This window comes from Onychostruthus taczanowskii, unplaced genomic scaffold, assembly GCF_017590055.1.
Source record: "Onychostruthus taczanowskii isolate IOZ18803 unplaced genomic scaffold, ASM1759005v1 scaffold2, whole genome shotgun sequence".
NCBI lineage: Eukaryota > Metazoa > Chordata > Aves > Passeriformes > Passeridae > Onychostruthus > Onychostruthus taczanowskii.
The window spans coordinates 5,065,094-5,090,962 of record NW_024499239.1 but is presented as its reverse complement, the minus strand read 5'-3'; the positions used below and the strand labels follow the sequence as shown (position 1 = coordinate 5,090,962).

General features: G+C 38.6%; 1 protein-coding gene across 2 annotated transcripts in view; it reads right to left on the bottom strand.

Annotated features, from left to right (window-relative positions):
• The window catches only part of CORIN (corin, serine peptidase), a 133,836-nt gene that overhangs the window by 61,223 nt on the left and 46,744 nt on the right, over positions 1 to 25,869 (bottom strand). For both annotated transcript variants that reach the window (XM_041403035.1, XM_041403034.1), the window contains exons 5-6: positions 13,726 to 13,907; positions 3,847 to 3,960 (exon numbers count right to left, since the gene is read on the bottom strand). In XM_041403035.1, coding sequence (XP_041258969.1) covers positions 3,847 to 3,960; positions 13,726 to 13,907 — 296 coding nt within the window. The remainder of the gene's footprint in view (positions 1 to 3,846; positions 3,961 to 13,725; positions 13,908 to 25,869) is intronic.

Genomic DNA, 25,869 nt, shown 5'->3' with positions numbered 1-25,869 from the left:
TCAAGTATGCAGCTAGGAAGTAGGTAACTCAGTTTCACTGCCTTCTTCTAGACTTTTCCTTGACCTCTAGTTTTCCAGGGAGAATGCCGAGATACAGAACAACTGGGTGGACAATACTGCCTTCCTGTTGGAGCTATGCCACTGGAACCAAGGAAGTCCTTTGTGCCCGTTCTTAATGGCATATGTGGGCATTTAAAATGAGTTATTACCCAGAAAACAGAGATAGAGCTCAAAAAGCAGGGACTGGAATCAAAGTGCCTCCTTTCTTCTGAGATGATCAACCACAAAACAACAGAATCATGCTACCACTTCCCTCTCTCCTCTTGGCATGTGATTCCTGTGCTCATGGTTGCACAGCGGCTCCCCTTTGAAAGCAGGGTGTCCTTCTAAGGATATTACACACTGAAAGGTGCTGTGGGGCTTCTACCCCTTCAGATCAATGTCAACCAAGTATTTCACTTCCTGGGTGAAAAAAACCTCTGGAACTTGAACATGAGTCACTTCTTCTCCTTTCCCCACAGAAGTATTAGTGCTTTCTTCAAGTTTCATATAATCTTGGAAAGTCCAAACAGAATTTATAGCTTAATAAGAAGAAAATGCTTCAGGATATGAAGTAAAATAATACGGCTGAGCCATGAGCTACATACTCAATAGTTAATTCAGCTTCAAAAAGAACCATCATTCATAAAATAGGGAATAACAAAAACCCCACACTAAATGAAAATACATTTAAGTTCTTGCTTCCTGTAAGCAGACTAAGACCAGCGGAGAGTAAATTCTAAACATCACTTGTTTTGAATATGCAACAGCATGAAGTACTCTGGCAACCTTTAATCTTACTGATCAGTTTGTAACTCTGACAGTTCCTATGCTTCTTCCACTGCCCCTCCTGCAAATGAAACAAAACTGCCTTTTCTATGCTATTTCCTCTGGATAAATTTACTGTTTAATTTCCATTTATACAATCACATTTCTGTTTCCATCCATACCCCTGAAGCTGCCACAGTGTCCTTTAGGGCAGACAATCCATAGGCCCACACAGACAGAGTAAACAAAAAGAATACAAACTTCCTTGCAGGGAAATAAAATTCACTTGATGAACATCTAACAGCCTTAATATAAATTTTCTTCAAGATATTGGCAATAATGTATTGTAAAGGTAGCTGTTTACTCTGTCAAGTAAGATGGGCACTTGGCAGCTGCCACTTGTAAAAAGCTCAATTTAAGTTTTATAAATGATGGGGACAGCCCCATTTTCACAAAATTAAATACAAATTCCTATTCTATACTCCATTAAACATAAATGAAGCCTGGCTAATCTTTTGCATTCAACAATTTGGCCTTTGAGAGAAGCTCAGTTGGTTAAAGCATGGTGGAAAAGCCAAGGTGGCAGGTTTGATCCCTGTATGATCCAGAAGGATCATACTGCACATGGGTCTGGGCAAACCCCCACAACATCCTACTTTCTAAACTGGAGAGAGATGGATTTAATGGGTGGACTGTTTGGTGGATAAGGAATTGGTTGGACAATCATACCCAAGAGTCAATAGCACAGAATCCCAAAGGACATCAGTGACCAGTGGTGTCCCTCAGGGCTCTGTACTCAGACCAGTGTTATTTAATGTCTTCATTGATAACACAGATGAAGGGATCAAGCACAGCCTCAGCAAAGCTGCAGATGAAAGGGGAGGTGGTGTGGATGTCAAGCTGAGTGGTGTGGTTGACACACCTGAAGGACAGGGTGCCATACAGAGGGACCTGGACAAGCTCAAGAAATGGGCTTATGGGACTCTTGTAGTCCAACAAGATCAAGTACAAGGTGCTGCACCTGGGTCAGGGCAAACGCTGGTATCAACACAGGCTGGGGGATGAACAGATGGAAAGCAGCCCTGCCAAAAAAACTTGCGGGAACTGGCAGATGAACAGCTGCACATGACTCAGCCATGTGCACTTGCAGCCCAGAAAGCCAACTGTATCCTGGGCTGCATCAGAAGCAGCATGGCCAGGAGGCTGAGGAAGCTGATTCTGTCCCTCTGCTCTGCTCTTGTGAAAGCCCACCTGGAGTGCTGCATCCAGCCCTAGGTGCCACAGCACAGGAAAGACATGGACCTGTTGGAAGAGGTCCAGATGAGGCTACAAAAATGACCATAGGGATGGAACAGATCTCCTTTGAAGAAAGGCTGAGAGAGGGTTGGGGTTGTTTCTCCTGGAGAAAGAGTTGTCTTTCAGCACGTTAGGAAAGCTTATATGGAAAATAGGGACAGACTTTTTTGCTGGACCTGTTGTTATAGGACAAGGAGTAATGGTTTTAGAAGAGGGTGCTTTTAGACCAGACATAAAGAATAAATGATTTACAGTGAAACACTAGAACAGTGAGACACTACCCAGAGAAAGGGTAGACACCCCATTCCTGGAAATATTCAAGGTCAGATTGGATGGGTCTCTGAGCAACCTAGTCTATAATTTAATGAGGTGACTAAAGACTTTGAGAGGGGCAAGGAGTACAAGAAACACAGCATCTTTTATCAGCCAAGCTTTCAGGCAAATAGGTCTTCCTTCAGTTTTGCTCTTTCTGCTGTGTAATTCAGGAAAGTCTTATTTGACCTTCACACCCTCTCCTCAACTCCTACCAAGCATCCTAATGAAACAGGCATCCTTTCAAAGGTAATCCTAGCTCATTAAATTTATGTTTGTTTCTTCAAGACATGTAATACATTTATTCTTTTACTACTAATTTCTTCTTTTCCCATTACTAATAGAACTTGAAAGCCATAGTCTCATAGGCATTTTTAAATTTTTGAACTTACTTTAAATCTAAAGCTAACGCTGACATGAAAAATTGGAAAATAAAAACATACAATACTTTTTACATAATAGACATTATCTTAACCTCCAAGAAATAAATTGTAGGGTATTAAAGGAAAAGCAAGCTCTAGCCTTATTCATATTGAGACCAGGAGGAAATTGCTGTCCTCAATTATTCCTTGGAGTATCCCAGATAAAATCTAACAACAACTTCCTTAAAAGCAGCTCTCTGAGTCTTGGAATGCCCAGGCTCTTAAATCACTAATAAGAACTAATCTTTTGAGTTGAGTCTGAACTGCACAGTCTGACATTTTTCAAAGTCTGAAAGAGAAGTCTTGTTTTGTGGCATCATGTCCTGCATAGTTCCTATTTAGTAATTTTTTCACATCTTCCTCTGTTCTTTTTCTTCTTGCCTTCTCATTGTTTTCTTACGGTACATTTGCTCCACTTTTCTAAAGGTGTTTGTAGTCCAAGGTGTTTTGTTAACACAGAAAAACACACATGAGCTCTAAAGACATGCACTACCACAGACAAATAAATAAAAAATTAAGCAATCACATATGTACATTCTACTGCAGCACATACTGGGATTAATTTAAATAAATCACACCCAGAGTTGAGACCAAGAGAACTTTTGAAACAGATGGTCTTGCATCTAGTCTAAAATCAATGCCAAGGACCAGGATAAAGCTACAACAGTATGCAGCTGATTATCAGAAGTGCTCCTTTCTGATGTACACTACTGACCCCTTAAAAAAAAACCCAACCAAACAAACAAAAAAACCAAATACTTCTTATTTCCACATTGCTCCTTGCAGAGTATGTGCCTCAAAACATAAAATTTGATAGATCCAAAGCACATGCTGTGGCCTGATTGAGCAAAGCTAAACACAGTCCACAGCAACTGACAGAGTCCAAATGTCAATACAGGCAAACACTGTGCAAAGCTCCTGTTCTGTGCCAATAGCCTGCTTCAGCTTCCAGGTCTCCCTGAATGGATTCAGTACTTCAGCAGAACACTGCAAGGTTTAGGAAACTTACTACAATGGACCTCATCACTCCAATCATCACAGTCGTTGTAGCCATTACACTGCAGTTTCCCTGGGATGCAGATCCCACTGGCACACAAGAAACTCTCCTCTCCTCCACACAGTGCTGTAAGAGAGCAGAAAAGACAGAATGTGGAGAAAAATCATTAGCATCAACACTACAAATTTAGTGATACTAGAGTCTTACAAATGTTAAACCAATATCTCATATTTCTCACAGGGATGAAAATATATTTCCAATTTGGAAAACATTAGGATAGCTCTCAGAGGAACATCACTGAATGCAAGAAGGTCAAGAGGAAAACCTAAAAGAGAAAAAATCTCAGATTTTGAGACAGCACAAAGCCATTTAAAACTTCTATCACTGAATGACCCATTTTAAAAGACCTCAACAGACAGTCATGAAAGGACTATTACAGCTGCTAAATCTGCCCCTGAGATGAAGGAAGGAACCTTACATGCTCATGTGGAATATTTCTACAAAAATATAATAATTTTTGCTTAAGACTGGCTTTACTATCTAGCCCTTCGGTATTCCTCACAGCTTGCCAAACCATTGGTATACAGTGGATGCCATGAGGTACTACTTAGCACTGGGCATGCTTTTTCAGTGGGTTTTTTTTTCAAAAATGTCAAATAGCTCCAGCTTGCACTGGCTGCACATTCAACTATTTACCTAGATTTTTAGCTTTATTTGTGGTCCTAGAATAGCAGTCTTCATCACACTATGGCAATGTCTGTACACACAAATACACACACTCTCAGCACCTTCATTATTAGTTTTAAATTTTGTCAGCAGGAGATTTTTTTTTTCAACACACATTCTTTTCTAAGCCTCCCTATTATTTTATTATCCCCAAGAAACAGGGCAGACTTAGACTTAGTTAACTGAAACACACACTCCTTATGAAAATTTTGTTTGTAATAAACACTTAGGAATAATTTCAAAATCTTTTCTATGACGTTTCCAGGCGTACTGTCCACTTGGACAGCAAATAATTTTGATTTTGCAATACAAACATCATTTTCTAGCTGTGTAATGAGAACATGGTTATTTGCAGTGAAAGCTGCTTATGGAATATATTTAAAGGAGGTAAACTAACTCCTAACTAATTTTACTGAACAGTGCCCAAAATATTAATTAGGTGCCCTAATACTAATTTAAACCAAAGATTTTCAACTGGTTTGTGCCATTTAATGTTTGTGACTCTTCATCAGTGACAAGATAGTGTAAAACCGCCAGCATCATCCTTCTGCACACCCTTATGATGTATTCCTCAGTAGGTTCCCCCACACTGTGTGGCTGAGTACATTTCCTAACCTGTAACTGAAAAGTTACTGCCTCTCCTGTATTCTACCAGTTTTATGAACTGCAAAATACGACAGCCTTAAGACAAACACGAGATTTGATAACAGCCACAGTCTCATTTTATAGCGTGAAAAATGAGGCAATGAGATATTACAATGAAAATTATAAGGAATAATGAATAATAACATCTAAGACACAAAAATCAGCATGTGATTTTTTTTTTTTTTGGAGGGTAAAGACTGATGTCATTTTACATGTTCAAAGAATAGCTCTTGTTACCTTTATCTGCAGCTGCAAATGACTCAGTTGCAAATAAACTCCAGCTATAGAAATTAAGAGCCCAGTTAGCTGGAAGTGCTCTAAGAACAGTAGAGAAAATTTTTATTCAAGTGCCTTGCTCAGCATGGTCATTCCAACAGTGACAGGGCAAGAATCTCATTTCATATGATAATGTCACACTTTTATTATGAGCTGATCTTTTTATTTCTCCAGTTCCCTGCCCTATACACTGCACTTCCTGATTTCTATAGTCACTAAGCTCTACAGGGGCCCCCAGAAACAACAAACTTCCTTGGTATAGAAGTACTACTTCCTCAGACAACAGAGTTTATCCCACAGATGATGATGTCAGGTAAAAATACAATATGATAGCATAATCAAAATTTTGTAACTCATCATACAAGAAAGGCTCTTAGGGGTTGGAAAGGCAACTTTAACTGATGGGTAATCTTACATTCTTATAACTTGGCTTTTACACAAATTCCTTCATGTTTAAAAAGAGCGTAAATAGCTCAAAAGAAACTGCCTTGATTTGCTTTGATGGAGATCTCCATCAGTACAGAGCTTCACTGGTACTAAGACAGCAAGAGTAATGGACTCCTATCTTTTGTGTGTAGATGCCAATCTGGCCTGGGAGAATGAAAGTTAACAGCAGGGATATCTGATAACTTTTCTTACAGATCAGAAGAGAAAGGTTCCAGGGTCCCATATTCATTTCTGAGCAATGAAGAAAAGTGTGTTGAAGCATTTTTAAGTCATCCTGACTCTGCCTCCTTAATACATCTCTGTCTTGTTTTGCTCGTGTCCCAAACCACTTCTCCATTTCTGCACACCTAAAGTGAGCATTTTTCTGTTTATCTTGTATGTTATACAAAAAACAAGAGGAAGAGTGAGATTAGTTTTCTTTATTTCAGTTTTATCTTCCAGCTGCAATCAGGAGGCATCTTTAGAAATTTTAATCTCACCTCTTGCAGTCTTGTCATAGGTAATGACTGGATATGTTTGGTCCAGTCAGTACAGTGTACAGGGCAAGGAGAGTACAGACACTGTGGACAGTACCTCCAATTAATGTAATTTCTGCTTTCTACCAAGCTTGTGCAAGAACTTTTCAGTAGGCTGACCACTCCATCATACCTCCAAAGATCAGATTTTAATGGAAATTATAAAAGCTTTATATAATGCTGTAGTATTTGATCTGGAACCTAGTGGATTTAGGTATGCAACCATTTATAAGACTTTACTGAACACAGGCTACATACTCAGAAACCCTGGTACTGTTTGAAACACAGCAGCAGCAGAAGTAATGCCTGAAGTAGATGTCTGAAATAGGAAGAACACAGACCATTCCACTCAAAATTATTACAAATGGCAAAGATGTTATTCTAGATAAATATGCTGGGAAATGTTAATTACTGATACCTCTGTAAATAATTTACACATTTATTAATAAAATCAAGCAAATATACACACACACAAACTCCTCCAGAAGAATGTTATCTAAAATGAGCCCAAATAAAATGGAAGCAATCCTTGCTAATAGAGAAACTTGCCTGTTTTAGTCCTTACCCAGAAAGTTTTACAATCTGGATTAGCTTCCAAAATCCTGGACTAAACACTAGTGGCAGGAAAAAGTGTTTCATTTTACCTGTGTGTGGTGTATTATCAAAAGTGTCTTTGAGAAGGTAAGACTATTTATTTGTTGTACTTTCCAGCTAGATTACTGGAATGTCATCTATAGAAGATTATGTGGAAAGGTCCCTGGAAAGCTGCAGAGAGCACAGACTGAAATAAACATTATTTTACCACACTCAAGACTGTCATCTGGTTGAATTTCAAGGTACAGCAACAGATAAAGCATCCTCTAACTGTGAAAATTACCATGGAAAGTGCTGCCAGTTTTTTTTTTTTTCAAAGTGAAGAGGAGACCACATTTACTATCTAATGCTATGGAAAAAGTAAGAGGTATTAAAACAACCAAAAGGCAGTGTTCTTCAAGCAATGCAAGCTGTAACATTCTGGAACACAATACTATGGATGCTAAAACGTAAACAGACCCATGTAACAAAGGGACACATTAATAGAATAAAAATCTATGGCACTATGGCAGGTCACAAATTACAGAAGAATCCTTGAATTTCCAACAGATGGAAAATGCAGGGGCATTTGGAAAAGTACCACCACATAGTCTTGGCCACTTCTCCTTTTCTGGGCATTTGATTTTCCCAGCTTTTGGAGACAGAATTATAAGACAGAAGGACTTTTTCTCTTACCCAATACAGTCATAACAGCACAATGGAACACAGAAAAATCCCTGTATTCTCTCACTTTTAGATTTTTATCACCTGCTCCCTATACCATGCATGTACCCTGCAGTACAGTGTATGCATCTTGTTGCTGTCAATTCTAGAAAGTTTTGATACTATGATCACAATCATGGAATTAGAAAAGCTGGTGACTCCTTACCCCCAGGTAATTGTTCATTTCTCTATTTCCTTAGGATGCAAAATCCTGTGGGAGAAAAAAGACAAAAGTCCTTTTTCTTTCACTCAATGATGTGGCCTAAAAAGACCACATAAAAAAACTCCAAGCTGGAAAAGAAACAGGCAAAAAACAGGAACACAGGCAGAATAGGAGAATAAAAACCAGAGAAAATAATAGAATATAATGCAGGATCAATAGAATTAAAGAGTGACTTGGTGGAGGAAATAGTTTAAGCTACTGTGCATGTTTCTTCAGATGAAACACGACGAAAATCCTGAAAAACATTTTGTTTTCCTCAAAAAATTATTCCACTATTGCTGTTTTTGCAGCTGTTAAGCAGCAATGTTACACATACACAAATCATCTCTCTCTCCTTTTCACTCCATTAACTAAATGCAAGGACACAAACAAAGATACTATCATCCTGATTTTAAAATCATCTCAGAAAAATTATCTACTGGATGTATATAATTATATTGCCTACAGAAAAATAAATACCTGCTGCAATCATGTATTCAAATTCTGTACTCAGAGTAATTCCTCAAAAACAATTACCTTAATTAATACCAGTTTGAATGAACCTAGGGGTGACCTAATGCAGCCTTCTAATACCTCCATGGAGCCTACAAGAAAGATGGAGAGGAACAAGAACATGTAGTAATGGGACAAGGGGAATGGCTTCAAACTGAAAGAGACTAGATATAGATTAGATATTAGGAAGAAAATCTTTATGGTGAGGGTGGTGAGGCACTGGAACAGGTTGCCCACAGAGGCTGCGGATGCCCCACCCCTGGAAGTGTTCAAGGCCAGGTTGGATGGGGCTCTGAGTAACCTGGTCTAGTGAAAGGTGTGCCTTACTATGGCAGAGGGGTAGGAATAAGATGATTTTTAAGGTCCCTTCCAACCCAAAATATCATGACAATCTTGTGCACCACTTCTTTAACAGAAACAGACATTCATTCATAATGTCTCTTCAGCAAAAATACAAAAGTGAACAATGTCTCATAACTCTATACTATTGTATTTGCAGGGATCCCTGATGAAGGAAGGAATGATGAATCTGACTCCATGTTCTCAGAAGGCTAATTTATTATTTTATAATACTATATTATATTAAAGAATACTAAACTATACTATAATAAAGAATACAGAAAGGATACTTAGAGAATGCTAAAAAGCTAATAAAGAAAACTCGTGACTCTCTCCAGAGTCCCAACACAGCTTGGCACTGATTGGCCATTGAGTCAAAACAATTCACACCAGAAACCAATGAAACAATCCCCAAATAAATTCCACATGTGAGAAGCACAGAGAAGAAGCAAATGAGGTAAGAATTGTTTCCCTTTTCCCCTGAGGCTTCTCAGCTTCCCATGAGAAAAGTCCTGGGTGAAGGGATTTTTCAGAAAATGTGAATGTGACACTATACTGTAATTTACATAGTTTTGTTGTATAAACACTAGAAGCATTATATTCACTGCTGCTTTTGAAAGCATCTTACAATTCAAATTAACAGAAAAATAACTTCAGGGCTCTTTTGAGAGCTCTACATTAATCTAAGGCAGATTATTGTGTTGCTTTACTTCTCATTCAAGCTGCTGGGTTTTCTTCTGATATGGGTTTAACACCAACAGTTATGCTGGCTGGTCAAAGCTAAAATAACATTATAAACAGTGTCAGTTGAGAGAGAGAGAGAAAAGCAGAGCTGAAATTTTTCTATGAGTAGGGATAAGAATAACGGCCCTCAGGAAGGTTTCTATGATTTCTTCCCCCCAGAACTGGTTACATGTGGAGTGAATGACTGATAATGCTTCCTGCTCGCTCCCTTACATGCTCATAGCTCATTAAACCTGTGAAACCAGTTCAACCACCTATCTTAAATCTCAAAATTTAAATTCTTACAACTATTATTAGGGTAGCTGATTTCCTCATCTACTGAGTATTCACTTGTCACTTGTGTAAACAGGTATCAATCTGAAGGACATCAGCCTTTTCAGTATTTTCAGTACAATCAGTATTTTCAGTACAATCAGTACATCTGTGTTCACATCAGGGATGCATTTCATAATAGATTCCCCACAGTGGTATTGTACACTCTATTTCCAATGCCTGTGGAGCTAAATTTTAGACAAAGAGATAATTAGCCATGACACACGGTCCAATATGTATCCTCAAGATAATTCTAACCAATAAACATTTTTCAGGAGAATTGTTAACTGCTCCCAGGACAAATGCTCTGGATTCCAACTACAACATGACTCAAGCATATTTTCTCCAACAGGGCTTGGAACTATGGCATTCAAGGATTTTTTGGAGGAGTGATAATCTTAAATTCAGAAAATGTGGAGGATATGGAGTTTTTAGCCAAATTCAGACAAAAATAAACAAGAGAAATCAAGAGAAACTTTTGTTTGGGATTGGGTGACTGGGTGACACTACAAGAATCTGTGAAACAAGTAGTCACAGTAGTCAGACCTTAATTTTGATAAACACAGGATATAACTAAAGATGCAGAAGAGAAATACATGACACAAAACAAATTATATGCAAGGCATATGTGGGCAGGGAACAATTCCCTGCATGTAACCTGGAGGCACCAAACCCCAAAAGAAACCACAGAGTTGAGAAACAGTCATAAACCGAGGACATGCTCTTGAAATTTCCAGGAACTGTAGACTGAGTAGAGTGTGAAAAGCAGTTTTTGCTGAGCACTAGATGAAAAGGGATTAGAACAGAGACTCAGCCTCAGCTGTTTGGTTCTACAGTGGTCAGAGAAGTAAATTCTCTCAAATATAAAAACTGCAGAAATAAATATTCATGAACAGTACGGTTTATTTCTGTAGGAGAAGCAGCTTAGTGAACCCAAATTCTTACCTTTTTCAGTCACAGAGGAATCACACTAGAACCATTCTTTTAAATAAAAATAAAGGTCAAAATATTCTCCTAGTCATAGAATCATAGAATGGTAGAAGGGCTTGGGTCAGAAGGGACCTTAAAAATCATCTTATTCCTACCCCTCTGCCATAGTAAGGCACACCTTTCACTAGACCAGGTTACTCAGAGCCCCATCCAACCTGGCCTTGAACACTTCCAGGGATGGGGCATCCACAGCCTCTGTGGGCAACCTGTTCCAGTGCCTCACCACCCTCACCATAAAGATTTTCTTCCTAATATCTAATCTAAACCTACTCTCAGTTTGAAGCCTTTCCCCCTTGTTCCATTACTACAGGTAAAGAGTCAGTCTCCATCTTTCTTGTAGGCTCTCTGCAGGTCCTGGAAGACAGCTCAATTATAGTCTCCCATTCTACATGAAAACCATTCATATCCAAGCATCAGGCACAATGAAAAATTTAATTTTAAAAAACCCCTTTGTTTTATACAACAGGATGTCAGAACTGACAAGAAGTAGGACAATAAGGGACTCCACAGTCTGTCAGGTAGGAGCAGAAGAATCTCACAATTGGCTCTACATTTTTATCCCTAGTGAGAAAAAGCAAGCTTCCAGTGTGTACTTACCTGTCATTTCTGCAGTTCACTACCAGATGAATACCAATCCTGCCATACACATTATGGAATAATCATTAACCAGACACTATTCCTAACAGCTCCTGCTCTAGCAGTACTTAATATATTATTTTAGCCATAGGCTATTCTGAAACTTGAAAGTTTTTTAATTGACAAAATCTCTTCTGGCTTAATCTAAACTCAGCTCTCTAGATTTGGTGGGGCTTTTGAACACACTGACAAGGTGTAACAAACAATGGTTACAGCAACCCTGTGAGCTAAAAGGAGCTTTTAGTCCCACTTTACATAGGGAATTTGAGGCACAGAAAAAAAATATACATTTTATATTTACTTGCTTACTGTTTCAATTTGGAGAGATCCATTAGACCTAATTTTTTCAGCATACATATCATATATTTTTATCATACAGTCAAGACACTGGTCCCAGCAGCTTTCACTACAGCAACTCGCACAAAATTCCACAGGACACTATAATAAAAATTTATGGACAGTGTTCAATTTAACTGCGAATCATTCAACTTTAACAAGACACATTCCTTTGGGTCTTTCCCTATCTCAGCCAGTACAAATTTCCCACAGATGAAGGTAGGTATGGACAACAGCCTCCTTTACTTCATAACTCTTCAAAAATATGCCTTTAGAGCTGGAGAGAATCCAACTGGTAAAAGACTTGGTCTAACAATTTTAGGCTAAATCATTATGTATACTCAGGAACTGCAAGGAGGTAGCCCAGGATACATAATCTATTCTAATTGTACCATCAACTAACATTCAAAGAAACAATGTATAACCTCCCGATCTTTTAAGGTAGTTTTAAAGAATAAATTCTCATGAGTTTTTAATTAAAAAATTGAAAAACAGTTTTCATCATACCCTTTCTTCTTGTTTGTTGTCACACAGAAGTCATTAACAAAGCTAGAATCCACAGATAGACTGTACAAGCCTCAGTCTCTTCATCTCACAGAGTGCCTATCAACAGCAAAGTCTCAGATGCCAGCAAGAGAACTCCAGCAATGGGGTCAGTGAGAAAAAAGTCAGGCTCACTGCTCTCAGGTGTGATCTCACCTCTAGATTTGGATCTAGAGAACACAGCAGCACCTCTGAGGAGATGGAAATGCCTTGTTTTTAGAGACTGGCTGAAAAGCTGCCCAGTGGAAAATGAGCAGGGAATGCTGGTCTACAGCTGGCTGAACACGAGCCAGCAGTGCCCAGGTGGCCAAGAGGGCCAGTGGCACCCTGGCCTGTGTCAGCAATAGTGTAGCCAGCAGGAGCAGGGCAGTGACTGTCCCCAGCTGTACTTGGCACTGGTGAAGCCACAGCTGGAATCCCGTGTTTACTTTGGCCCTGCAGTACAAGAAAGACATTTTGGTGCTGGAGGAGCATGTCTAGAGAAGGGCAACAGAGCTGGGGAAGGGTCTACAGAGCATAAGTTTTATGAGGAGTGGTGAGGGATCTGGGGTTATTTGGCCTGTGGGAAAAAATGCTCAGGGGGGACCTGATCACTCTCTTACAACTGCCAGAAAGGTGGTTGTATAAAGGTGGCAGTGTCTTCCCCCACGGAACAAGCAATATGACAGGAGAAAAAAGCCTCAAGGAGAACCAGGAGAGGTTCAGATTGGATATTAGGAAGAAAATCTTCACGGGAAGGCTGGTCAGTCATTGGAACAGACTTCCCAGGTAAGTGGTGTAGTCATCATCCCTGCAGGTATCTAAAAGATGCACAGACATGACAATTAGGGACATGGTTTAGTGGTGGATTTGGCACTGCTGAGTTAACAGCTGGACTGGATGACCTCCAATATCTTTTTTGAGATAAAAAATGATTCTATGACTTTATGTGTGGGCATATAAAGACCATGCTTTTTTTTTTACCTCTTGATCAGTTTTGGGCTCATTTTTACAGCAAGGAAAAAGGAGATACACTTGAAATTTGGCCTGTGTATCGTGTTTCTACTCCAAATAACAAACCTGTATTTATTATGGCTAGCAAACAAAAAGTCAACAGGTCATATTACTTTCCTCCAACCTTCTTTCCCTGAAACAGCTCAGAATTTTTGATGTAAAATAAAAAGGCTTTAAATCAACACAAGTCTGAAAAAAATCAGCCTGAACAATTAAAGCACTGCAAACTATAATCAAATGACAACCAGACTTTATTACAGTAATAAGATGGAACAATAAATAATACTTTCACCCCAGAGCTTTTCCTACACAGGAAGAAAATAAATTATTAAATGAAAACTCATAAACACAGTGTAACAGTTAAGAATGGAAACATACACTGCTTTCCTTTTTCTTGGTGTGGTGAGAAGCATACCCTTGTAGTGGTGTCATTCTCAGTTTTGTTCTGGAATTGAGAGCACTTCAAGAAGTCTGGCCAAGAAGCATTCACCATACCCAGCACTGGTTCACAGCCTTCTTTTGCTGCCTCACAAAACGTCCTGCAGGGCAAGAGGCCTCGACTAAAGAAAAGAGACAGTGAGCAAAATTAAAAATTATTATTACTTTAGCAGGTTGTGAAAACTTTTTAGAAAGAGCAAAAAATAAGCGCTTTTGAAAAATTTTGCACTCTACAGAGCTACACCCATACCCTTACAGTAATTAAATTTTCAACTCAGCTTTCTTGCAGTTTATGTCTAAATTACTGCAGAACCTCTTAGGCTTTAGCAAATGAAATTTTGCCTTATTCATAACCACTCACAATGCCACAGAACGATGTTTTTCCTGGTACACCACAGGTGTCTTTCTCTTTACATTTGACTCTCAGTTGTACCTGCCCATCTCAAAACCATGGCTAGAATTCCATATTCAGTCACAAGTAAGTGACCTGAACTGAAGAATTCTACAGTACCCAAAAATTTACCAACTTAGTGTTTCATTTTACAGTAACAAAGAATAACACAGTACTTTTAGCAACTGTGTGACATGGCAGCAACCACAAGAAATAAATAAAAAAGCTGCCAGAACTGCCTCACCACAATGTTAACTACGAGATTGATGTAAAGCAAAATATTCACTTGCGTAAGTATTCTGAAGTCAGTATGGTTGTCGTTCTCTACTTAGTATCTAAAAACACAAGTGTGCTGTTAGTGTTTTTGCTGAGTTCATTACATACTCTGGGTGGAACCACTTTTTTAGAAAAGATGTTTTTAGAGGTACATTCTCCAGGTAATGCTAAGGATTTTACACAATGCACTTCACATGCTGCAGTACTGAACTTATGTCAGAAACAAGTCAAGGAATTTATCTCTAAAATTGTCTCCTTCAGCTTCCTGGGTGGCAGATTATTGTTGCCTGTGAAGAACCATATATATTCTAAAACAGCCCTTTTCACCACCACACTTTTTTATTTTGATCTGTTGAAAGATAGAACTTTGCACCAAAGATCACCTACATGGCTGTGTAGAAAACCAAGAATGGTTTCATGTGAGGACAGAAGAGTTGTCATTTATTAGCTCTGCACATTGTACTAGCAAACTAAGTTCTTCTGACTTGTAAAGGCTCTTCAGATAAAGATGTTGAAACACTCTTCTGCTTTTTACAGAACATATTCTATATGGAGAGAAAGAAAGGGCACAAGAACTTTTAAGCAGCCATCATTGCTTCCTGTCTGGAGCCTGACAAACTCCTTAAATAAATGGGATTTCACAAGCCAAGTGACTGTCTCCAGATATTTTTAACCTTTTCCTTCTTAGCTAATATACTAATAACACTTCTGGTTTGACAGAGGCTCCCTACTACAGAAAAATGCCCAAAGAAATGCTGCTACTTACTACAGAAGGCACTTGAGTTTCAAAATATCTGTAAGAAATAAGATGTCACAAAGCTAAAATGGAGTATTGATTTGACTTGTTGGTGAGAACCCTGTATTTCATTCAATCTGATATGCTTAATTTAACTTTCTGTTCATTTTTTTACAAAACCACAAAATATGCTACAAAACTGTACTACAGTGCAAAGTATTGTAAGCAGTGATTCTACCTCATTTACTGGTGCCATGGAGCACCACCTGATGATCACAAGTAGTAATCTGAAGGCATTACATTCTGCTGAGTTTATTTTTTGTTCTCAAAAAAAGTGTTAGTGGGGGCATTACTTGAATGTAACAGGCCTCTGACAGAGATCTACTTATTACAGTTAACGAATCTGTACACATGATTTCTACCAATGGGAATGCTTCTTGAAAAAAATCCCAACAAATAAACAACCAAAACATCAAGAGTTCTTGAGGACTCTCAAAGTTTCATACATATGATCTCTGTTTTTTCCTGACCCACACCTAAATCATTAACTTTCAAAGCACCACACCTCAGCTATAGCCTGACATTTAGCAACCAGGCAATAGTAGTATGTGTATGTCAATATCTTAAAATGTAACTACAGCAAATTTCCATCTATATGTTTCCTTGTTTCCAAAGGTCTTTCAACATACTGAACAGTCATTTAAATCAAAATTTAAAAAATAATATTAAAAAGTTATATTAAAATATAACTATGCAGAGTTACACTTACACATAATTGTTAAAAATCTTCTAAAAATGTCAGGAGTAATTTTTTTCAGAAGAGCTATCTGCACATTGAATTTTTTACATCTGTATCAGGAAAAACTCAAAAATACAAAAAGTTCACCTTGTTTATTTGTATGGTATTGGATTTGCATGGCAAGGTTCTTGTAGTGGGAGGGATACAGGGGTGGCTCCTGTGAGAAGCTGCCAGAAGTTTCTCCTGTGTCTGACAGAGCCAACTCCAGTCAGATGCAAGACAGACCCACCACTGGCCAAAGCTGAGCCCATCACTGATGGCTGTTGTGCCTCTGCAATATTTAAGGAGGCAGGGAAAAAACCGGTGCAAGGCAACCTCAGCCAGGAGAAAGGAGTGCGAATATGGGAGAGAAGCAACTCTGTAGATACCAAGGTCAGTGCAGCAGCAGAGGCAAGAGGTGCAGGCCCTGGAGAACCCCACTCTGGAACAGGTGGATGCCCAAAGGAAGCTGTGACCCTGTGGGACCCCCCACTGGAGCAGGTTTGCTGGCAGAACTTGTGACCCTGTGGTGAACCCGCGCTGCAGCAGCCAGTTCCTGAAGGACTGCACACTGTGGGAGGGACCCACGCTGGAGCAGTTCATGAAGAACAGGACCCCATGGTAAGGACCCACACTGGAGAAGTTCATGGAGGACTGTGTCCCAGAGGAGGGACCACATGGTGGAGCAGAGGAAGAGTGTGAGGAGTCCTTGTCCTGAGAAGGAAGGAGGGTCAGTGACAATGTGTGATGAACTGACCGCAGCCCACACTTGCCATCCCCCAGCACCCCTGAGGGGACAGCAGGCATGGAATTCATGACCAAAGTCAGGAAGAAGAGAGGGATGTGAGGAAGGTGTTTTTAGATTTGGGGTTTCTTTTCTCATTGTCCTGCTCTGATTTGATTGGCAGTGAATTAAATTACTTTCCCCATGCTGAGTCTGTTTGCCTATGACAGTAGCTGGCGAGTGGTCTCTCCTTGTCCGTATCGCAATCCGTGAGACTTGTTCTATTTTCTCTCCGCGGTCCAGCTGAAGAGGGGAGTAACAGAGCAGCTTGGGAGAGCACCTGGTGACCAGCCAGGGTTAACCTACCACAGACATGCAAAGAACAGTTGGAATTTTGTAATACAATTGGCATATGGACTGGTAATTTGGAAATTATCAGTCTTTTAAAAGACAACTACATGGTGATCTAACAACCAAGCAGAATTTGTAGTCTCTAGAGAAGCTCTGACAAATCAGAAAACATGGGATTATCCAGTGATTACTGCAATATTTGGCCCAGTTTCAATGTTGAGTCATGTGTGCTCCATAAATTAAATATTTCTGGATAATGATCAAGTTTATGATGAACTTATTGCTTAATTTTCTGGAGGATGAAAACATTATTAATAGTCTTTATCTTGATTAGTCTTATTTACAGCTACTCAGAGACCAATCATTTTAAAAATAAACTGGCAGGTCTATGGCAATCTTACCATAATTGATTTGGCACCAGTGGCAGGCACAGAAGCAGGTTGTAACATATTAGCGTATGATTCTGCTCTTCAGGATATTAATAGAAAAGCTCCTGAAATTGGAATTTGATGAAAGAAAGAAAATATGACATATTTTTATCTCTGTGGTTGGTTTCCCCAGACTCCAAACCCACACTTCAGTAAATTCAGCTGCACAGAAATACCAATATTAAGAAATGTATGGAATAAGAAAATAGGAATCTTATCATTTATTTAAAAAAAATATTAAAGGTAGAGAGAATATATAAGGGATTCAAATTTGCATAAGGCATCTTTGAAGAAGCTATCGAAGTTTTGTATTAAATACTCATTGAAGCACATATGTTCAAAACAGTATATATTCAAATCACTCTGTTAAGTGATTTTAAGTTTCCAATGCCTGAAAGTAGAAGATCTGACTTCCTTGCCATGATGATCACCTAGCGTTCACTTACATTGGAACTCAGATTGCCTGATTACAATCCTACAGGGACCTACTCCTTATAACTTGGAGATATTTTACATTTTTAGACAGATTTTTTTCAGAATTTACTCCTTCTCTTCTTTGCAATCACATCACCATGCACAGGGATCCTCAGCAGACTCCGTTTCTTAAGTGGTTGTTTTGAGTACTAGAAAATATCAAAGAAATAATACTCCAAGAAGCAGTAAGGAGAGGGAAGATCCTCATGGTGACTGTTTTCCTCTTGCTGCAGAATTTACCACATTTTCTAATGTTAGCTCAAGATTCAAGTTAGCTAAAGGTCTGACTCCCAGCCTCAGCAGACATTGAGGGCATGCCTTTCCTGGAAGCAGCAGCACGGTATGCAGCTTGGTTCCCAAATGCCTGGATGTGGTTCCGTGCTACTTTCAGTTTTGCTGCTTGTGAAAGCTGTTTTTAGGCTGTAAGTAAGAGGTCAAACAACTCCTTCAACTGAAGAGTAATGTGATGCAAAGAAAAGCACCTTTTTCTCATCTGGCAATTGACTGGGCCCTCCAAAAGGATACAGGCAAAGACAGAATAAGATGTTATGAGAGGGAGAAGTAGAAATTGCTTGAACAGACAAAAGCATTAAATTAAATAAAATTAACAATTAACTATCCTGCAGAAGCTCCCCATGCAACCTCGTAAATACAATAATATATCTAATGCACATTATTATCTGTGGTATTTCTTTGTGTCTTCACAACAGTATCTCCACTGGTAAAAGCACTGCTATAGACATGCCCTGTTGAGAAATTCATTATTGCAGTTCTACAGGTTAAAGCAATAGAGGGTAAATCATTTGCAAAAGGCTTACAACCAAATTGTTATGCCAGAGCTGAAAATGCAGCATGAAGATCACTCTGAGAACACAAGTGGTGGCTGCATTGCTAAAGGTCACATTTATAGTTCAAGAGACAACCTGACTGCAGGCAGACTGATGAACATTTTCAACTACTGCTGGTTCTCATTACTATTCTTTCCCCAGTTTCATCCCTTCTGCTGTTTCAGGATAACTTTTTCTGTGGCCACACAATAAGCTGTATTCAGGTACTGAGACAAATTAAAAACAACTGTAGGACATTTTGTTGTAACATTCACACACAGGCACACATGCTAAGAATGGTGATAGATCTCAGGCCTGAGGCAAAATAAATGAACTGGTATTACAATTGTGAGAGGTTGCTAGGGCAGGGAGGATGAATGCAAGGACAAACTGAAACATCATGAAATTATGGGAAGAAGAAAACTGAGGTTTACCCTTCATTTCTACAGCCCTGAAATCAAACAAATTGAAGTGATTAGCTCACATACCAGCCTTTGTGTGTTCTAATTGTCTTTAATACTTTTCATGATATTCTAACAATAATGACCTCCAGAGACTATAAATGCCATAAAAAGAAGTTTCTGTAGCAGAGCAAACACACACACCCAGGATTACAGTTTGTTAGAGTGACCATTCTTGTGAAATCTTTCTCAGTACCCCCTTACGGTACTCCAAGATGGAGAGCAGCACAGTCACCGACAGTTTTATGAGACAAACTCATAAATATGTCTTTAAACATATGACAAACTCAATATGTCTTCTTGATCCATGGATTTATAAACAAATCGGCTGCTAATGTTCCACATAATCAAGAAAATTATGTATTTTATCTTTTCTTGTTTGGTTTTCATGTCTTAACTTGCAAGTTCATTAGAAAGTTTGAATTTCTATTTTGTCTCTAGATAGGCATTGAAATCCGAAATTTGCTTATTGACATAATAAAATCTGAGAAGAAAGCAAGATTATTTTAGATTTTTGTAGTTATTTCACTCAACAAAATTGTATTGAATCCATATAACAACACTGAAAGATGTCACCTCAATTCCATGTAACACTTTGTAACACTCAAAGCAGAGTATTACCTCCCACCTAGTTTTTAGCTTAAATGTATGTAGTGTTTTCTCAAAACAGGTTCCTTTGTGTAAGCATAAAGATGCAAAATTACCTGTAAAAGTATAGGACCCACAGTGTGAGAAACATAGAACATCTTAAAGGAGAAAAGAGGCCTCAGAGGTGAACCTGGCAAAAGGCATAGCAGCTCAGTTTCCCAGGGGTGGGAGCCTGAATAATGGTTGCAGCTGTTTAGACAAGATCAAGGCCTTGCATGAACGGGCTGAACTGCAGGTAAATGTCCACTCATCTGCCCTACAGGGACTCAGCAGAAGGATTTACAGATAGGCAGAAGGCCAGTTCTAACTCATACACCCACGAATACCCCATTTGCTGTCATGAAGCTTGGCAACTACACATGAGCCACAAGAGGAATGCCCTTTCCAAGAGACTGAAAAAAGCCTGGCTTATACAATGAGAATGAAAAAGATGGAGATACTGAATAGCTTGCCTGCAGCATGGAAGAACAATCTGTTTAAAGGCTATGAGAACAGAAAAGTGGCAAAACCAAATTTGATGAAAAAGCTGGACTAGAATCTCTTCTGTGGGTCCACACAGATTTATTTTTTTTCACTTAGAATGACAGTTCAAATTAACTACTCCTTAATAGCTGCCATATCTTATGGCAACAGGAAGGAGACAGCTAAAGAGTTATACCTGCAAAAGTCTTAGAACACATCTGCTATCCAAGAGTACCATACCTAACAAAGAGCTCACACAGAACTCTGAAAGCTACTCAGACAGGGGGGAAATACACATTCCTTATTCCAGTGAAAGTGGAACTGGGAACAAATTCAAATATACAATTAGAATAAAAAGACTTTTCTTATCCATCCAAAAATGACTAAAGGAAGCAGCAGCTGCTGTTGAATTTTACATCTTCTACATCAACTGCTGTTATTTAACATCTCTTTCAGGCTTAGAAATGCTCTTCAGACAATGCAGCCAAACTGTGTTGAAATCCTTAAGGATGGACACATACAGTCTCTACAATGCAAGTTAGAACTTTTTGTCAGTGCAATAATTTATTTTGAAGACAAAACCCAGATAAACTATTTTGACCAAAATAAGGAGTCACATCTGAGTCAGCAGTGTGCTGTGGCAACCAGGAGGGCCAACCCTGTTTCTGCTGTATGGTGTATACTTCTCACTCATTCCTTGACATTCAAGGATCTTGTCTGTCAAGTAGAAAATCATTGTAAGCCATTATCATGCTGCTTCAAGTTCACATTAAAATTGTTTCACAAACAAATCTGGCAGAAGCAGATGTCATCAATTTTAAGAAGCTGTCCTATCCCCACATCAGCCTTCTTCAAAACCTCTCCCCACCTCTCTTCCCTACTTCTTTGTGCCAGCATGGCACTTCATGCTGTTACACAAAGGACAGCATCAGTCACTCCTAATTTAATTCAGATCAGTTTCCAAATCCAATCTGTCATGGAGCTGACTAAATACTCTTGACAGGACACGGAAAAGACATGGGTGAGATGGGGAATAATGAGCAAGAGAATAGGATAATACTGATTCTTTCAGCACCACTAGCATTTTATATATCATTATCTGTGGTGAAAGAGTAGTCTGGAACATGTTCTCCAGAAGGGTTGTAAAACCTCCATCCTTAGAGATCCTCAAAACCCAACTGAGAGTGGCCCTGAGGAGTTTCATTCATCTGTAATGCTCATCCTAACGTGAGCCAGAAGAGTTCCAGAAGTTTCTCTCCTCCCCACCTGCACTGTGATTCTAGTTTGAGTGCCCTGCTCACCTGAGAGCCTGGCGCTTTCCCGTGGGGTCTCCAATAGGGCAACAACAACTTCTGACAGAGGAGAGAGACTTCTGAGAGGTTAACTGAATCCTCAATAGGCTTTGAGTGCAGATGGTTTACAAGCTATTTGTTAATAAGATGGGCACTAAAAGAAGTTAAACATGAGCTGAAAAGCATAGGAATTCTTTGAGAATTCTTTAACCACACTTCAGGCTGAAACCATTTTGTTTATTAATTGCTGCACAAGAGGGTGTACTCATATCTAGGAGAAGAGCTCTATCTGCCAAACTAAGATAAAATCGCATCTGTATGTTTCTGGTTGTGAGCCCAGATACACCAGTCAAATAGGAAACAATCAGTGTTAATACTCCCAAAATGTTTATGAAAATGCAATGTTCTACCAAAAGTTCCTACCCTACAACTATTGTAATTTATTAAATTAAATAAATTTTATTTTGTGAAAAAGCATGTTTTTCTAAATTAGCAAACCAACATTAACAAAAAGCCATGCTAACTTCAAGAGTAGTTGTAAAAAATTATGTCACCTACATAAATAATCAGTATTTATTTATAAGAAATAATATATTGTTGTTAATAGTATATTGCATGTGCAGAAGAATGACTTATGATCTCTAGTTAACATACCAACTTAGGAACCATAAACCACAGCTAATAATAGATAATACACACAGCAAATCATTGCAAGAACAGGGTTGAAGGCAATAAATCAATAACATATTCATTAATAAAATAACCAGCCCTCCTGATTTTCCTTTCTGCCTTCTTCCCTTAACTTCTCTGCGCAGCATTGTGAAATACAGTTTCAAGAAGACATTTCCATGCGCAGATTGTTCTCAGAAATGTTTCTCTATCGGATAACCTTTTAACTCTGGTGCATCCATAACTCCCCCAACACACTTTGAAGTTACATCAGCAGGGAGGGTGAAACACTGCATGAAGTTTTGATGCTGCCTGCTGTAGCAAAGGCTGGCTTCACACACACTGGACCACACACATAATTCTGGCCCATGCAGGATGCCATTGCCTATACTTCTATATTAATTTTCTAACTTTTTTATTAATTTCTTAGTTAATCCCCTCTTTCATTATGTTGACTTATTGACAAATTACACACACCAGTAATTTTAAACAGTTTGTGGGCAGGGAAGGGACAGTTCTCTGAATGTGGAAAACACATTCTTTCCAGCATCCTATCTCTCTGTCCTTTCCTCTATATTTTGTCCCTGGTTTGTCCTTCCCAACACTGCACTGCACCTGTGTAAACTGGCACCACAGAATTAACGTCAGGCCCTGTACCTACATCCAATACCATTCCTAGCTATTGGGACCCTTTAGGTCCACCCACAGCAGCCAAGCCATGACAGTTACAGTGATGCTTTCAGAGACTCCAAGATTTTTCAGATGTGTAAGCTAGAATTGGTGATTAAGTTCCATAGGCATATCCACAGGTACATGAACGTTACAAACAGAAGTTCCCCTAAGGTAAAGACATTTTTTCTTCTAATTCCCTTACCTCCCTCTTCTAACAGCCATGAGGAAGAGCTTAGTACTTACTAGAGCAACTTCCTAAATAAATTTGAAGTTTCAATGCTTAAATATTTGAGCACTTTTGGTGATTACAGAGTGCTTTTTCATAAGCAACTCATTTTTTCCTTCTGTTTTTTGATCAGGGCATTATTTAGGCACTAAAAAAAAAAAAAAACAAAAAAAAAAAAAAACAAAAAAGTAAAGGATGCTTTTGTATTTGTTTTCTTCCCCTCAAAGACTTACATATCTTGAGAAAGGGTTCTCTAAGATACGTTTTTCAACTTTAAATATAGGCATTTTTGGCCCATGCCACTCCATTATCAATGTTCTCCCTAGCATTCCTTCCAAAAGCAAACTTTGTATTTGTCACCTTCCTACTATTTCAGGTTAGGAGAAAGCAGTAGTGGCTCCTAAGGTGACAAATATGACATCTTGACTTCATGGTGTGAGTTCTCAGGGACAGTGTAAACCATAATCTTCTCATCAGCACATTGTTTTCTGCTGTATGAATAACAGTTAGACAAGATTATTAATATAACTAATTAACTATGAAATTATTTATGAACAATACACACTGCACTGAGAAGAAAGGCGTATCTATAGAAATGTTATTTTTTGACTGCTGTTTCTTCATTTATGTCTTGGCAAGATAGTCTGCTCCAATACTTCAGAGAAATGTGAGCATTCCCTTCTTTGAAGTCAGATTGTAAACCAGTTGTTTCTTAACCAAAAGCCTCACTCATGTCTCATGAAGCCCATGTTATAGCACAACAGAAATAAAATTTTGGTTTTTGAAAAATTATCTTTCCTTAGAGCAGGAATTGGGGCTTGAGGATTTATTTTCTTCTTGATCCTTTTTCTTTGCAAATATATTATCACTTTCTGGATCTGCATATTGTAGATTTGCTTTGATCTATGTATCTATTACCTATTCAATTTTCCATTTCAAGTCACCCTGATTTTATTCACTGTCTCCTTACATTTAGAAATTCATTCAACAATGAATTCAACAATGAATTTTCAATCATGGCTTGATTTGCATATGACATCTGTTACTGCACATAAACACTTTCAGAAGTACACAGGAACTATCTAGTGCTATTTTACAGATACCTTAAACAGACAGTTTTGCTAGTTTGAAACCCTCCCCAATGCATTACACCTTTCAACCATTTCACTTTCTTGTTGCTGTAAATTAGTTCTACTTCACCTTGAATTAGTGTGCTATCAATCTGATGGTAGACTGGAGCTGACATTGAGTACTGACATTGCATAAAGCCTTACAAAATGTTTCTCACAACATCTTGACTATCTGCTATTAGCAACTCTATCCTCAACATTTTGTTTATGAAAAAATTACACCATAAAATCATTATTATAACTAGTGGTTAAATTACATTTACTGGAAGGTTATTAACTGGTAGAAAGGAAAACATTAATGAAAAAGTTATTAATTTGTTTTGGTGCACTGGGCTTTTTCAAATAACACAGACCCTCTGTATTCCTCAGTTTTTCTGCTAAACAGTAACACTTACATCAATTCCCTTAGGAGGATGCTTTAAATCAACAATAACAAGACACAAAAATATAACTAGCAGAGAACACTATTTATGTGGGCAAGCATTTGCAACATTATCACACTCTCTAATTTGTGTGTTCCTTTTTTGACAGGATTTGACTATACATGTTTTTCATTAGCTGGACCTCCAAGGTTGCGTGGTTCAAGTCACAACTGCACTTAAAGGGACCATACCCAGATTTAAAAACTGAAGACCAGATTATGACTCGGTTATATCCAAAGACAGATTTTTCAACAGTGTGGGTTTTTGTCACACAATTAGTCTGCTGGATTCTGAAGGGCTGCAATCCAAGTCATGGCAACATTTAAAACAAAAGACGTGATTTCAAGCATTCTATGTATAAATCACCCACTGAACATCACCTCTGCTTTATTTTGAATTGAAGATTCAAAACTTCTGTATCTCCTTGGCAAACAACTATTGCCAGAACTACATCTGGAACAGCCTAAGTGAGTCATGTTAAATTCCTTAGGCTAAAGAGGCACCATCAAAAAGGAAGTGTATTAAGAGGATAAAGCAACTCCAACAGGATGTGAAAGACAGGATTGCAAACCCAGGAAACAACTGGTAGCCACTTATAAGCATCTGAAAGAAGCCTCCATTCCATGTGCCTGGGCCCTGGCAAGAACAACACTGGATGGAGTCATGAGAAGAACATGAACAGACAACACAGTGGTAGGAGAAAATTGTCCCACCTAATTCCTTGGAGACCTGGCAAGTGATTGTCACTGTCAGTGCAGTAGCTTAATGTTTAAAAGTAAATACCACCAATTTCAATGAAAGCATCTCTGATAGGTTTATGAGAGAGGATTCTACATGTTCTTCCAAGAGGGTTTCTCAATACCTTTGCTTCAAAAATTACTCTGAAGCTAACTTCATAAATGTGTAAAATTTAAACATTTCTTAAAAGCTGCAGAATGGCAAAGTTCCCTGTGCAACTATAATTTGACACCTCCACACAGGTGCACTATAAAAAGCATAAAAACTGGGTCTCAGACTACCTATAAGATCATTTGCTCAGAGGTCCTAGCAGCTGCTACTTCATCTCGGCATATTTACCTGCTTTTGTTGCCAAAATCAAACAGATTAAAACAAAATT